The sequence below is a fragment of the Poecilia latipinna genome, unplaced genomic scaffold (assembly GCF_001443285.1).
Source record: "Poecilia latipinna isolate Pla-1442-1.1 unplaced genomic scaffold, P_latipinna-1.0 Scaffold1530, whole genome shotgun sequence".
Classification (NCBI taxonomy): Eukaryota; Metazoa; Chordata; class Actinopteri; order Cyprinodontiformes; family Poeciliidae; genus Poecilia; species Poecilia latipinna.
Window position 1 is genome coordinate 72,333 of NW_015114146.1, and position 15,338 is coordinate 87,670.

The window sequence follows — 15,338 nt, forward strand, 5'->3', positions numbered from 1 at the left end:
ACACACATGATTATATTTATGCTAACCATTGAACTCTGACCGCTAAATAAATGACATAAATGAGATTCCACAGACTTAAAACGGGATTATGTTCTGCATGCATCCAGAGCGAAGATGCAGGCCGGGCTTTCGTCATAAGGTAGGTGCAACCTAACTTGCTCCCGTACTTATTATCTTGTCCCGCCCTTGTCATATTGTAATGATTTACAAAAAGTAAAATAAAATAAAATAAAATAGCTACACCTATCCGGTTCATTACAGAATATCATAAGTATAACTGCATTCTAATTACTGAATTGGAGCCAAAATTATTGCATCTCAAAAACATATGTGACGCTTGTGTGTTATGATTTGTTTAAATGTCAATCAAACACTTAACGTCATGTTAGGTTAGCGACGCACAGCATTTCCACGTCAGTGTGTTTACCAAAGCCGGGCTAACAGCTACAGGAAGTGCTTTCAGCTGTGCATCCATGAACTGTTTCTGAGGGAGTTATTGATTGTGTACTAATGAGAGAGATCACGCCATCACACGGTGGAATGTCTGAGTATTGTGGTTTGTCTGTTTCTGGCAGTGAACTGAACTTTGGTCTCCTTGATTCACTGTTGTCCGACTAGCCCGTTTAGCTTGCCGAAAAAAGGCAGCACCAGCTCCGCCAGGACTCCTTCTTTGAATCAGCAGCCTCACGAAGGAAGGTAATTGTCTTTAATGTTCTGACATTAAGCAGGGCAAATATGTGTGCGTCCAACCTAGGTTCACTTAAAAAAATAACAGGGACAGAGAAACGTATTTGGAGCAGGTCAGGGAGTCATGACTAGCACAAGCTAATGAAGCTAGGTGCTAGCTGCCACATCAACTGTTAATTATTTGTCAACTGGTTAACGCATAACGCCCTTTAGCCTGTTGGTAAAAGCTGAAATATATATTTGCGTGCTTCTATTGTAATATCAGAATATGCCACAAATAAATGATATCTGATAACCTAACAGTTAGCACGGTATTACAATGACATAAACGTTTCTGAATATCAGCTGTTTAAAAACTAAACTGTTTGGTTAATGTTGTTTAATTTACCTCGTTGTAATATCATCCAGTGCCTTGTGGATTACTATTCCATACCCACTGTGTTGTTGAATTTGTTTGCCTACCTGTTTATTTTTCAGACAGTCATAAATCATTACATAAAAGCAAAACAGACTGATCACCCAACACATTGGAAGGAAATCTGTTTCTGTCACTACTCTAAAAAAAAGAAAGAAGAAAGGATTGAATTAAAAAAGAAATGAGAAATTGTTTCATTATAACTTAATGTCTCATGCTCAAAAGATGTAGCAGATCAGTTTATGGAAGAATTGGGCATAGAAATAAGTCTCAGGCATTTCGTGGGCAAAACTATAAAATATCTAGAATTGATGCAGATCAAATAAAAGGAGAAAGCCGATATTGAAACTTTTACTACTAAAAGTTTATTTTAATCAAGCATATTTATATTTTGATAGTGTATCTAAAAATAATGTGAACTTACTGAAGGAAAAAACAAATCCCTTAGATGTAATTAAGATTCATTTCAATTAATGCTGGGCAGGGATAAAATGTTGCAAATAAAGGCTGTATGTAGAGCCAAGGTAGATTATTAGCCTACTGGGAGTAGGCTAATACCCTCAGTAGGGTGCATTAGGCTACTGGGGGTAGGCTAATACACTTGATGCTAATACACTTTCACTCGATGAAAGTGAAAGAAATATCACTTTTATCAAGTGATATTTCATCACTGATATTTCATCACTTTTTCATCACTATTTCATCACTGATATTTCATCACTTGATGAAGTGATATTTTCAAGTTTCCTGTCATTGAGGCTTGAATACTAAACTTGATTATCTCTAATTTTCTTGTTCACACATCCATATTTACATACTTTCCAAAAATACTACTCCAAATATGCTGCACACTTCGCTTCAGATCTAGGTATATGCATTTCATCCTAAACAGATTGAGGAATAAACCAAGACAATCCATAGAAACTGTACCTTGATCAGAACAGTAGGTAGCTCCCTGCTAATTAATGTTTTGATTAAGTAGTCCTACATTTGAACAATGAAGGATCGTTTAAATTCTTCTACAAGGTTTCCCCCGGAAAACTTGCTAAGCCTGGCGGTTGGGTGCTAGGGCAGTCATTCATCCAGCGGACTGTCGTGTTTTTGAGTTTATAAATGTTGAAATGACAGGAAACTTGAAAATATCACTTGATGAATATGTGTTATTGGAAGATTAATACCTAAACACCAACTATAAAATCTTAAAAAAGCAAACATAAAAAAAAAACTTGAATAAATAAACAATGCGCAGGGAAACCCTGATGACTTTGTGAAAAATTGCATTAATGTGTACACTAAGAAAATTAATTTTAACTAAAAACTGGTGTTACAAAAACCCTGAAATGCTCCAAAGGAATTTACTTTGTAAAATTTCTATGCTCTGTACTATATAGATTAGAAATCATGTGGAGATTATTATTGGGAACAATGTCTAATAACTGTCAAAGTGAATTCAGAATAGTTGTTTTCCAGCCCTTGTTTTCATTTTGAACGCTCTAAACTGAATTGCCTTGTGTTATTCATCTCTTACTAGAGAAGCAGCATGGTGGACAAAAACATCTACATTGTCCAAGGTGAAATAACCACAGTTGTTGGCGCTATTAAGAGAAACTCTCGATGGAATAACCATACTTCACTGGTACGTTCTAATTATTGAGTCGTCCATATTAAAGTTGAGTTGGCAAAGAAACGAGTGTTTCGAACAGAACTGCACCTCAACAACCTCTAATTGCGTTTCTCTGGTCAGGATGAAGAACAAGACCCATTACTGAACAGCTTCGGCCATCTCAAGGAAATACTCAACAACATAAGAGGTAAGTTCAGTGTCATGAAGTCTCTGTGAAAGCCAGTGGAGAAGTTGGGTTTGCCAGGTTGAAAGATACAACCTATGCTTTTAGGATCATTCAGTATGTCCTTTGTTGTACTGCACCTGCGTGTTTCTTCTGGCTGGAAAATATGGTAACGCTTCAGCGTGGCTCTTAGTTCTGGCCCTGCACGTCTTGGCCATGAAAGTTGCGGCCAGGTCCCACAATACTGTGGCCCCTGTGCATAAGAGATGTGGGCAATAAGATGTAACACATGGAGCTCGGTGGAAATGTAGGGTCCTGCAGCTTTAGCCTTCCTCCAGGGAATGCCTGTTGCTCTCTGAGATGGACAGGCACTGCTGGCTGAGGAGGAATTCACCACACAACGTTAACCCTCCTTGTACCCTTTCCTTCTTTTTTTCCCCCTTCTCTCCATCCCATACTTTCTCTTTCTTTCAAATCACAAAAAAAACCCAACATTCTTGTTGTTCCAAATACCACTGCATTATTTAATCAGGACGGAAGCCAAGTATTTTCTTTCATTTAGAAAAAGTTTGTCATGGATGCTTGAGGATCTTATTCCTTCTTTAATCTCAGACCCTAACAATACATTGCCTTTAGTTGGTTTCTTAGGGCTGATTGGAGACAAATGGAGCTTAGATAACTGCAGCTCATGCAGACGAGCAGAAATTTTGCTATAAACTCTTGTTGTGCTATGTTTTGCTGTGGCTTTGAAGCACAAAATGACCCAGCTGTCCACATTCTATTCGTTTTAACCAAGATCTTTGCTCCCTTTAACAACAACAAAAAACAACAACCAGCAAAAGAAATGCGTTGTTGCAAGTTTCTTTTTTTTTTTTCTTCTGCCCTTATTTTTGCATATTCCATTCTCACTATAACATACTCCACATCTTTAAGGGGGTTCACTGGCACTTCTGCTCTGTTGAAATCTCTGATTGACAGGAGCATGTGCTATGGAGGTGGAGAGTGTTGCAGCTGGAAGTATATCATCTGCAATTTTAGTTGGGTAAATATAGCAGGGAGTCTTGTCAAGAAGGGAGATAAATTGTTCTGGGAAAGGAAGTGTTGTCCCTCCTTTCTCAAAGCAGGAAAAAAATGTTTCCCTCAACTCCTGGAAAATATAAGATCTTTTCTCATCTCTCTAACAATGGCAGCACAGTTGAAAATGGGGCAGTCGTTCACCATGTGTTAACATGCTTCAGCTCTTCCTTCTTTCCTTCCAAAAAGTCAGTTCCATGAAGTTCAGGCCTTATCATTTTATACTTGGAATTTATTTTTTGTTTTTAAAACTTTTGCTTTTCAGCGTGTTTATTTCCATGTTTGAAGTGTTTTGAAGTAAGGGAATTGAACCCACAGATTCAATAGACCATAATAACAACTTTATTTCTTATTTATCAATAGCTTCAGTCCAGCATCAACTTGCAGTTTTGCAAAAAAAAAAAAAAAAAAAATAAGGCAAATCTGTCATAACAAGAATGTTTGAGACTTTCTATGCCAGCAGTGTATCCAGTAACTGCTGTTGTATGAATGCAACAGGATAGAGAATGCCCTGAAGTATGGCATTAAGATGTTCTGGTAAAGTCAGTAAAAAAAATAAAATAAAAAGGAAGTTCTTTAGTTGTTAATACAGTAGATGTGTCTATCTGCTACTTTTTCCAACATGACAATGAGATGGACAAGAATCTGAGAACTGGTGGACCGCTTTGTGTCATGGTGTGGAAACAATAACCTCATCTTGAATGTGAAGAAAACAAAGGAGATGATTGTAGAGTTCGGTAGAAACAAGATCGAACATTTTTTCCATCATGGAAGAAGGAGTGGAGGTGGTTGAGGAATATAAATACCTCAGTGTTCATCTGGACAACAGACTGGACTGGAGATGCAACAGTGAAGCCGTCTGTAAGAAGGGACAGAGCAGGATGTACTTATTGAGGAAGCTAAGATCCTTCAAGGTTTGTAGCAAGATGCTGCAGATCTTCTATGAGTCTGTTGTTGTGTCATCTCTTCTGCTGTCATCTGTTGGGGCAGCAGCATCAGAGCCAGGGACCTGAGAAAGCTCAACAAGCTGGTAATGAAGGCTGGTTCTGTTCTGGGGACGACTGTGGAACCTGTAGAGATGATTCTTCATAAAATCAAGAAAATTATGGACAAACCTGATCATCCTCTTCATGAGACTGGAGATCCTTCCTGCCATCACCTTCTACAGTAACTCTTTGAAAAATTTGATGCAATGGTGTAGCCACGAGGAGGCCAACGCATAGAAGCACCAACGATGTGTCTGGTGTACACTCATTTTTGTTCAATGCATTGCACCAAGCAAGACCCTGGAGGACAGAGTGGCGGCTGTTCAATCACATTGGCAGGCAGAGAAACTTCACACTCTTTCCACCTAAACATACTCTCTAACGTGAACTGTTCGGGATGTATTTTTTTGCCCACATGTTCAAAGCCTAAGAATCATTAAAATATCCTGCAGAACGTGATTGTGTCCTGAGTACACATTTTGCATTGCAATAAAAATATTCAGCCTATCGGATGGAGACTCACCGCAGCAGAAGTCCACACCTGTTCACACAGTGTTTATCTATGCTGATGGTCAGTGTTGGAAGCACACATGAGAAAGACGGATGTAAGGACAGAGTCATTTTTATTGCACTAATATTGTCACCACAATATTTATCAGTATTGCTGCAATGGCATGACTTGTTAATACCATAAAAAGGTCATATTACCTGCATCGTGATACAGATTCTAGCTCTGGAGATTCTGCCAAGCTCAGTTTCTACTGCCCTACTCAAGTATTCCATGTGTAAAGGTTGTTGTTGAGTCAGCAAAGTATTTTTTAAATGTTTTTCCACATACTGATCATGTGATCTATTTGAGCATCTTTGGCAGAAGCACTAGAAGGATAATATCTCTTTCTTTGACCTCTTTTGTAACTACCAATACTTTCGTTACGGATGTCTGTAATGTGATTCGACGAGCCATTCCCAAAGCTGACTAATGGCCCTCTGTATATGCCCCTTTATTTTCTTCCTTTTGCTGTAGTTCAGATAACGACATGTTGTGTAGAGCTGCTTTTCATTAATTCAATTTTTTTCTCTCTTTCCCCCCCAGTTTCATCTCTTTATGCAGTAGCCACTGAGCCTTATCGGTTCAAATCGTCAAGTCTTTCCTTCTCCTTTCTAGTCAACCCCCTCTGCTGCTGCGAAGGTCAGATTTTGACAAGTCTGCAGAAGAAACGGTCTCCTCCTAAATCCCTTCATTTTTATTCATAGAGATACAGATTTAGAGGACTTTGCAGCCCCCCAGACACATAGCCAGAGTGGGTTTTTGACTGACAGCTTCTTTCTCTTTTTTTTTTTTCTCAGCTGAAACCAACAAAATTTACAAGCACACCTCTAATTGACTTGAATCACTAGCACCACACCAGAGGGACATAACAGAGGGTTGTGTTCTGTTGTACTCCAAATATTGAAGAATATTATTTTATTACCTTCAGCTGACTTTTGCTATATTCCTTTTCTAGTTTTTCCAAAGTAGAACTGGATAAACAGCTGTTTGGTTATCAGGTTTTTTATATAGTGCCGATTCACAATAGTGTCATCTCAGAGAACTTTAAAAAAAAAAATAATAATAAATTAATCATGCATACAATTTATCCGAGTCGAGTTCAGTTCATCCAAGTTGGTTAAAAAAACTTTTCTGACTAAGGAAACCCAGCAGGTTGCATTGAATCATTGACTTGCAGCATTCACTCATCCTGGAACAGCAGGTTGTTGTTGACTTTACATCAATCCCACACACCGAGTATGCTTGAGGTAAAACTCCCCTTTAACAGGAAGAAACCTCTAGCAGAATCAGAACCTGGCTCAGTACAAGCATCCGTCTGCCACAACCAACTGGGGGTTTTAGAAGACAGTTAGTACTTTCGCCTTTAACTCAAAATGAGTTAAATCTATCAAGTCCAAAACACTCGTGCAGACTAGTTCTGACGAGCATAATGTGTCACAGTAACATGGTGATATTTGTTTCATTAATGCTACATGATAACATTAGCTTGTTCATTTCAAGACAGCTCAAACTTTAGCTTGAATTTAGCTAGATGTGGGATCATGTCCACCTCCTCTGGCTGCCGCTGTTCACAAGCACGTTTTGCACATAAGGCAACCTTCTTCCTCCATGTTTCCTTGTCTTGTTATGGAAGCCGAAGTATTCCCTTATAGCGGATGTTATTCTTTTAGAATAAGTGACTTTGGGGGGACTTGCCTGAACTTGCAGAGTTAGTAGCTATACATGGGTGCTTGGGGAGGAGGTGGGTGTCGTGATACTGCTGCTGCACACATGCTGGGATTTGACCTCCACTTTATCTCTGACCAGACAGGAAAAAAAAATGCTTGTACCACAGGGACGGTATGACGGAGAAATTTTTATAACACAGTGTACCTTGAAACCAGTAACCCGCGCATGCCTAGTCTCCACAAGAGTGGTCTATTTATTTGCTTTGACTACTGTCGGAAAGGAAAAAACAAAAGATTCTTTCTCATCTAAACTAGATATTCAAGACCATTACTATCTATAAATGTTACCATCATGTAGGTCATATAGAGAGATTGTGCACATGCCGTTTCTATTTGTTTCATGCCAAGGTCAAGTGTGTGTATTTCTGTATTGTGTCAATCCACAGCTGTGGCCAGACCGGGACTGGCGGACCCCAGGGGGGTTTCGTCCAAGCACTTGGCATCTGGTTGTAGCTGTTCACCCATTCCTTTAGCCGTCATTCCCTCGCGTCCTGCTCTGTGCCACCTGATCTTTGCACATATATCATTCCCAATTGAAGCAGGACAAGGCAGCTGGCCAATGCCGAGGAGAAAGAACCATAATTCATGTCGCTTAGCCACTTATTCAAAATTGTTTACTCTCGATTCCATTCTGAGATGGGAGAATCTGCCTCATTGTAATGCTCGGCATGTCTGCTTTGAGGGCTCTCTGTCTCCCGGCTTTGAGCTGGAGATCACATGTTAGATTCTCATTCCTGTCAGTGTTATTTAAAGGACATAAAAGACCACAAACCGAACAGGCGCTTTCCCCCCTAATGTCTAATAAGAATGACTTTAGTGGCGATGTTTTCGCAATATAATGCTTTTATTATGAGTTAAAACAGGTATACTAAGGTGTAGTGAATTTAATTAATTAATTTATTTATTTTTGTGATTTTTACAATTAAACAGCTTCATTTTTCCATTTCCTTAGATACATCATTTGCTTTATTTACAGTGCATAAAATTTGTAAGGTTTCTTTAACTGTTGTGGGGTATCATTTAATTGTTCCTGGGTGGATCACCAATAAGTTAAAATTCCTATTAAATTACCATTTAATAATCAACAGCAACTTATCTGAAAAACAAACAAAAAAAAACATTCATTTTAAAATGAGTTTTTCATTCCACACTGGATTTGCTTTCAAATAATTATTGTTGCTTTCTGGCTTTTCATGCCACACCAGTACAATAGTTACAAGGCTATATTCTTTACATTTTTCCCAGTGAAGCTATTTTATTTTTGACGTATTAGGGTGACACTCTAAAAGGTGTACTTTTGTCAGGCAGTTACAAGAGCCAGAGATCTTGGTGTGTTCTTCCCTTTAAAGGACTCGGGACTTTGGATTCAGTTTTAGTCAAACGCTACAGTTCTGCAACTCTTCATTCTCAGGGGATTTTAACAATTATGTAATCTTCAAACCTTGCTCATCTAAGTAACTTTAGCTAAAAATCACACTTTTCATAAAAGCTGAGCTGCATCATGCTGCAGTAGTGAGTTATGATGGGAGACGCATGCATGAGGCAGGTATTTTACAGCATTTGGCCCAGCAGTTGTCCCCCTCCTCAGACTGGGTGCCATCTAGTGCTAGTTAGTAGCTATAAATTTGGTCAGTTAACAGGTCCCTAACCGGGGACTGACAGGCGCGGCTTAAGTCTAGTGTGAAGAGGGGATGCAAGTGTTGTCCTGTTTCAGAGGCTCTAAACAATGTGCTGAGTGGATGAAGAGTCCGAGCAGAGGGCTATTAATCATCCTGGTCGGGGTGTGTGTATTCAGTTGGAGGCAGGGCGGGATGGGGCCGATTTCAGGCGCTGAGAGAGCTTAGAGGTTTGATGCAAGAGAGGTTTGAAGGTTCCACGGGGGATTTGGATGTGCTGACAGGAAGCCTGGATAAACATGAACACAACACACTGGCCCTTATAAACCCAAAGACCGAAAGGAGAATAGGTGGAGGTCAGCCTGGGCAATCCTTGTACGTAAAACAAACACTCTACATTTACACTGACTCAGTTTAGTCAAAGCTTTGAATTTCTCAGAACTAGATTCATCCAAAAAATAAATAAATTACATCTAATTTTGTAGTGTGGTTTCTTGAAAAACCTGCGTCTTTGTTATGTCTCATCATAGTTACATGATTTAGGAGAGTAGTAAGTGTAATGGGCTCAACGAATGACAGCAAAAGGCAAAGGTTTTCTGCCACTCAGGGTGAAGCCAACATACGCGATGGCGACAGAAGCTGAAGATTTTTAAACTTTCTTGTCGTGTAATTAGCCTGCGTGTGCACATATGCGTGCACAAGCTCAAAATTTCACATGCATGAATCATGCCTCTCGTCAAGCAATTGCCACCTCGGCAGACAAGTTTCATAGGAAATGAATAGACGGGGAGTGACACTGAGTCCTTGAAGCTGCCGCTTTACAAGCCATAAGACATTTTGAATGTGACTACCTGGAACCTGTATGGTTGAATGAATTGAGGTCAAATTTATTTATATATCACTGTTCCAAAACAACTCAAGCCACATAAAGTGTATTACAAGGACAACAACCAAAGGTTATCAGGTATAAGAGATGCAGATTCAAAGGCCAAACTTTCAACAGCCAAAAAAAGAAAAAAAAAAAAAAAACAGCTTAAAAGGCTGTTAAACTAACAGACAGCTAGAATGGTGATACAACAATCATTTAATAAAGGCAAAGCCACAACATTCTAGTTTTTACTAAATCAAGATGAGATTGCTCTATATGACGATTGTGTAATTTAATTTTATTCAGTCATTAGCCAAAATTAGTAGAACTGAAAGGCTTTCCCTATTGTATTAAACAGCAAAGCACCAACATGAAATTTTTTTGACTGCTATTAATGTTGCTGTTATGTGTGATAACAGATTTTTCAGCTATGTTTCCCTACCATTTTTTACACTGTGGAAAAAAATGACCACACAGCTGGCATTGCTTTTCTGCTTTATACAACCCATAATCCTCCGCTGCAGTACCGTCTGCAGCTATGTTTACATACGCAAAATTCCTTGAACTGATTAAAATGTATTCGGAATAAATAATCTCATATGGACACAAAATGAAATAATCCAAACATGATGTTTTGTTTTGTTAGGGGCCATGCAGCGCTACAGTGGTGGAGTTGGTAGTACTGTTGCCTTGCAGCAAGAAGGTCCTGGGTTCGAATCCCAGCCCGGGGTCTTTCTGATATGCTCAGATTAATGTTAGTTGAAGCTTCTTTAATTATTGTGCATCAGAAATAACTAAACCACTCCAGTATGAACAATGAAAGACAGACTTCTTAAATTAAGGTAGAACTAAATTGAGAGAAACGCAACAAACATGTTACCATTGTTTCTGCTTACAAATCGAAACAAACAAAACATATTTTAATTCAATTTCAATAAGTGCCCAAAACTTAACACAGAAAACCTCAATGTTAAAAAAAATCCTTATCTATTCTAACTAATAAAACGGTGTTCAGGTGCATGAACACAGTTTGAATGTTGATATTGTGTACAGTAATAACAGGATAATATCTTATCAATCACCCCTCTCAGTGTCTGATGTTTGTTTTTTGAAGCGTTTATTCACTGTATTTTATTTCGCTGGACGTTTTTATCCTTTCTTTCTGAGAGATGTCCTGTATTAAAATAAACAAAACAAAAAAAAAAACCCGATGTACTTACCATACTTTAGGTCTTTCAGTCTAGTGTTGCTTTAATTACTCCCCGTGGAGTTTGGATCATCAATAAAACGGTAGGCTTTAGGGGAGTTTGGAATGTATCAACACCCTTGGATGCTGAAACGAGTCTTCCATTGTGGTCAGCTCTAAAACAGGCTCATGGCTGGCATGTGGTGACATGTTGACTGGCTAAAAAGCATTTTCAAGATTGACTATCCAGTTGGTATTGACAATTTCTAAAGGTGACAGGTGTAGGTTTTCATTGTGTAAATTGGGGTGTCTCTAATTTTAAAACACGGGGAGGAGATGAATCAAAAATATGTCATTGTAAATTTTTTTTTTTTTTTTTTTTTTTGCTGCTCTACCATCACTGCTAAACTTTCTGAAAATCATTCATGACATCTGCTTGATGTCTGCTTGCCATTAAGTCATAACTTTTCCTTCCACATATAGCTGCTTTGTTTTGTCTAAATTTGTGTAGAACTATTTAGTCGGATTATGAGCTGGTAATGAAATGATATAAATTCATTGTTTCCCCCAGTGTATTATAAGCCTGGTGAGCCACCAGACTTTACTCGTGGCCCCACCAGGCTAAGCACTGCTTAATTTATTTATGTCCTTTTAAAATGTTTGCCCTTTTTAAGACTTTACAGTTGGTGTTCAGGTATTAATCTTCCAATCTTTCAGTAACACATAATTATCAAGTGATATTTTGAAATTTCCTGTCAACTTTAAACATTTNTTAACTCAAAAACACAACGGTTCCGCTGCATGAATAACTGCCCTAGCGCCCAACCACCGGGCTTAGCAAGTTTTCTGGGGGAAACCTTGTGTATTAGTTTATATATTAGTTTATTTTAATATAAGGGACCTTGTTCAGGAGCTTTCATCAAAAAATATGTTTTGCAGCTGTGTGTGACATCACACTGCTGTGGGTATGTAGAAAGTCAACGCTGAGCAATTGAGGCTGCTCTTTTTAAAATGTCCTCAGCTGAACATCAAAGCATCTGCGCAGTAGGAGACAGATCTAGCTTGGAGGTCCCTGCTCTGATTGTGGGGAGGAGGTTTAGTGTTGTGGTTGGAAATCAGAGCCCATATTAGTATTTCAGGGAAGTATTGTCTTGCCTGGTGTGGCACTCGCATCCTTAAGCCTTCAGTGTCTCAGTGTGAATCCCACTCAGCCTTGATGGACTGGGTTAATAAACCTCCCAGCAGCTATTACACGCACACACACACACACTCACCCACACACGGACACAGTCTCCTGTATGTGCACATACAGTCTCCTGACACACAGCTGCTTGTTATTTCATGCCCCATAAGGGTATTGTGTCCACAGACATTGTAATACACATACCCAATTAGTAAAGCATTGCACCGAGGCTGAACTGTAGCTTAGATCCTCAGAGATACTAAACATGCACTGTACTTCTTATGTTGATTGTTTCCTAAATTGACACCCAAATATAAAAAGAAATGCTGCCGTGTTTCTGTACTCTGTCCACTGGGGATTTGAAAATGGTGACATGGGCCAGAAGAAATTTTGTTAAGCTAGGAATAAAAAAAATATATGTGCCACCTACTACAGTCACTTTTGCTATGACCAACATATTTGATTGAAACATTTCAGTTAGACTGTCTGATTTTTTTTTTAATGAGTCAGTCATTCTGTGATATTTTTATCATGAATCTTACGGCTGTGATTAATTGGATCATGTCAGAACAGGTTTGCTCGTTCTAGTCAAATCGTTTAATTAGAGGCAGGCTAACAAATACTGATGAAAAATGTCTATTCTCCAGCTCTTGGTTTATGTATTCATCTTCTGTCAGTTTAATAGATGAACTCTCACCTTGCCCAAACATTTATAGTTTTTCTCTCCATGTTAGTGACGGGATTTGACACCTTCGTTCATCACACACAGAAACTCATCTACCAGCTATGTACCGTCACGATGCGCTCCGCCACCCATTTTTTGAGACTGGGATGATATGAAATTTATTTTCCGGTTCGTCCGTAATGCTACACTTACGTTAATCGTCTACGCAAGTGCTGCCCGTGGTGCACTTGCTCACACCTGCAGCTCTCTCCCCCACCACCAGGAAGCAGCTCCAGGAGGAAAAAAGCTGCTGTACTCCAGGCATTGCGCCAGTCATTTTAAGGATGCATATTGGTCCCCCAAAAATCTATAAAAACCCGGACATTATCATCAATCAATAAACAGTACCCCGGATAAAACTTGAAAATTGGGCGTCATGCTGCTTAGCTTAGCTTTCGTCAACAACTCATAGGCAGAAATGAGAGCGCTGCACAACGTACAGCACACAGTGCGCTAAATAATAAACGATAACTAAACGAAGCTTCGAGGCAGATAAATTTTCCTCGAGGAATTTCAATAATCGAGGTACTCGAATCATTCGAGGAATCGTTACAGCTATACTTGCTTCTATAATTTCTACAGCTTGATCTGTTTTCAACCTTAACATTCGTCAACTGCATTTGTAGACGTGTTTGTTTCTCACCTTTGTCTGACTGTTCCACATACCTCTATGGCTTTTGATCGGAACCCACTGTCAGTGCTAAGTACATCCTAAATATTTGCATTTCTTTCAAAGTACGTATATAGGAGCAGTTTATAACAGTTTTTTTTTTATTGTGACTTTCAGCCACTGAAAAGTAGAAGTTGAATATTTTGTTCTGAAGATATCCTCTAAATGTGCACAGGAATACTTGTGGTGTTTGCAAGCATGTTATGTTATTTACACTCAGGAACACAGTGCCTTGGTTTCTTTAAGGTGACAAAAGGGATAGCCAATTGTTTTTCTGTTTATCAGAGGTGACATGACCAGTGGCGCAAATGGGCGAGGAGGCCCTGTGTTGCCATAGCTAAATATACATCCCGGACAGCTCCATAATAGGTTCCAGGAAGTTCAGTTGAAAATAAAAACAAAGCAAAATTTCTAGCTGATTGGCTTTGAAAGACCGTTTTTCCTTGCTGAATGGGAAAAATGTGGACTTCAGCATTCCATAGCCGTGATGCCAGTCCAATTGGATAGGCGCACCCTTGCATGTGCCGAACAGGACTGGAGTGAGGTTGACAGCCTGCAGAAAGCAACTTTGTGGATAAGAAAGGTCTACATTAAAACAAAATAGGGCTAATGTTCAGCTGAGCAAGCCTTTTTCTTTTTCTGTGCGACCTTTTCAGAAAACAATCTCTCCGTAAGTTTATTATTAGGGACAAATAATAAACCGTTTTCAAATCACAGGCTTAAAACAGAAGAGAGAAGCTATTACAAAAATGCAATCATTTATAACCTGCATTGCAAAGAGGTTAGCAATCACTGCACACCGACCTATAGCTCTGTTTGTCATCAGAGCAGCAAATGGCAGAGTACACTTCTGCAGTTCTGTTATGCACAAAGCACAGTTTATATATATATATATATATATATATATATATATATATATATATATATATATATATATATATAAACCTTTTCCTAAATTTTTTAGCTGGAGAACAGAATTATTCTGTTTTTCTAATCTTCAGAGTTTACTAATATTTCCTATGGAGCAAAACCTTCCGATACACCAGGGCAAAACAAAGAGATGGGCTCACAAGCAGGTAAAGTGTCTGTGCTCCATATGAGAGTGTGAAAGGACTCGTATGTGTTTGGAGCAGAAACCCAGATCATCAGGAAGGGTTTAGTTTTAGCTACAGATGAAATGAAGTATCTGTATGCATGGAGTTGGCATGTCAGCGTTGCATCAATAATCAGTTTGTCTTCCCCAATCTTTTTCATGCTAAAGGGGAGTTTGTCCACTCCACTGTCACTACATGCATGCCCAGCATAAGGGATTGCTGCAAAGTCAGCAACACAATGCAAACGACTATCCACTTACAACATAATGGGGGAGATCCTGGATGTTGATACTTGGTGCTTCTGAAATAAGTTTGTTGCACAAATGCATTGATGCTGCCTCCCTCAGCGACATTTTTTTGACCTGCACTTTGCAGACATTTGTCAACTGCTATGCTTAAATTTTTTTGCATTTTTCCTGTTGTTTTTCGATTTCTTTTTTACTGTAATCATCACTGGGCATTGGCCAGTTCATGACATAAAGGCTTGAAAATGTTCCACTTACATTTTTGATCATGTCATTCCTACATTTTAAAGCCCATTTAGTGAGGTCCCAGAGAAATAGAAGTGGTGAAGGTTTTCAGACAAAACAGCATTATTTCATATCAATGTCAGCCCAAACTTTGTTATCAGTGCACCCCACATAATCTGCATAACGTTCAGCCACACTAGGAGTATGTTAGGTATAGTTTAATCAGGGGTCGCGTTAACAGAATATTTTCTGTATTTGACCGTTTTTTTAATTAATTTATTTATTTTTTAATCAATGAAAA

At 38.9% G+C, this 15,338-nt stretch overlaps 1 protein-coding gene across 4 annotated transcripts in view; it reads left to right on the forward strand.

Annotated features, from left to right (window-relative positions):
- Positions 1-403: 403 nt before the first annotated feature.
- The window catches only part of gbf1 (golgi brefeldin A resistant guanine nucleotide exchange factor 1), a 57,419-nt gene continuing 42,484 nt past the window's right edge, over positions 404-15,338 (forward strand). For all 4 annotated transcript variants that reach the window (XM_015058294.1, XM_015058295.1, XM_015058296.1 and 1 more), the window contains exons 1-3: positions 404-696; positions 2,634-2,738; positions 2,847-2,913. In XM_015058294.1, the coding sequence (XP_014913780.1) occupies positions 2,643-2,738; positions 2,847-2,913 (163 nt within the window). In that variant the 5' untranslated portion in view covers positions 404-696; positions 2,634-2,642. The remainder of the gene's footprint in view (positions 697-2,633; positions 2,739-2,846; positions 2,914-15,338) is intronic.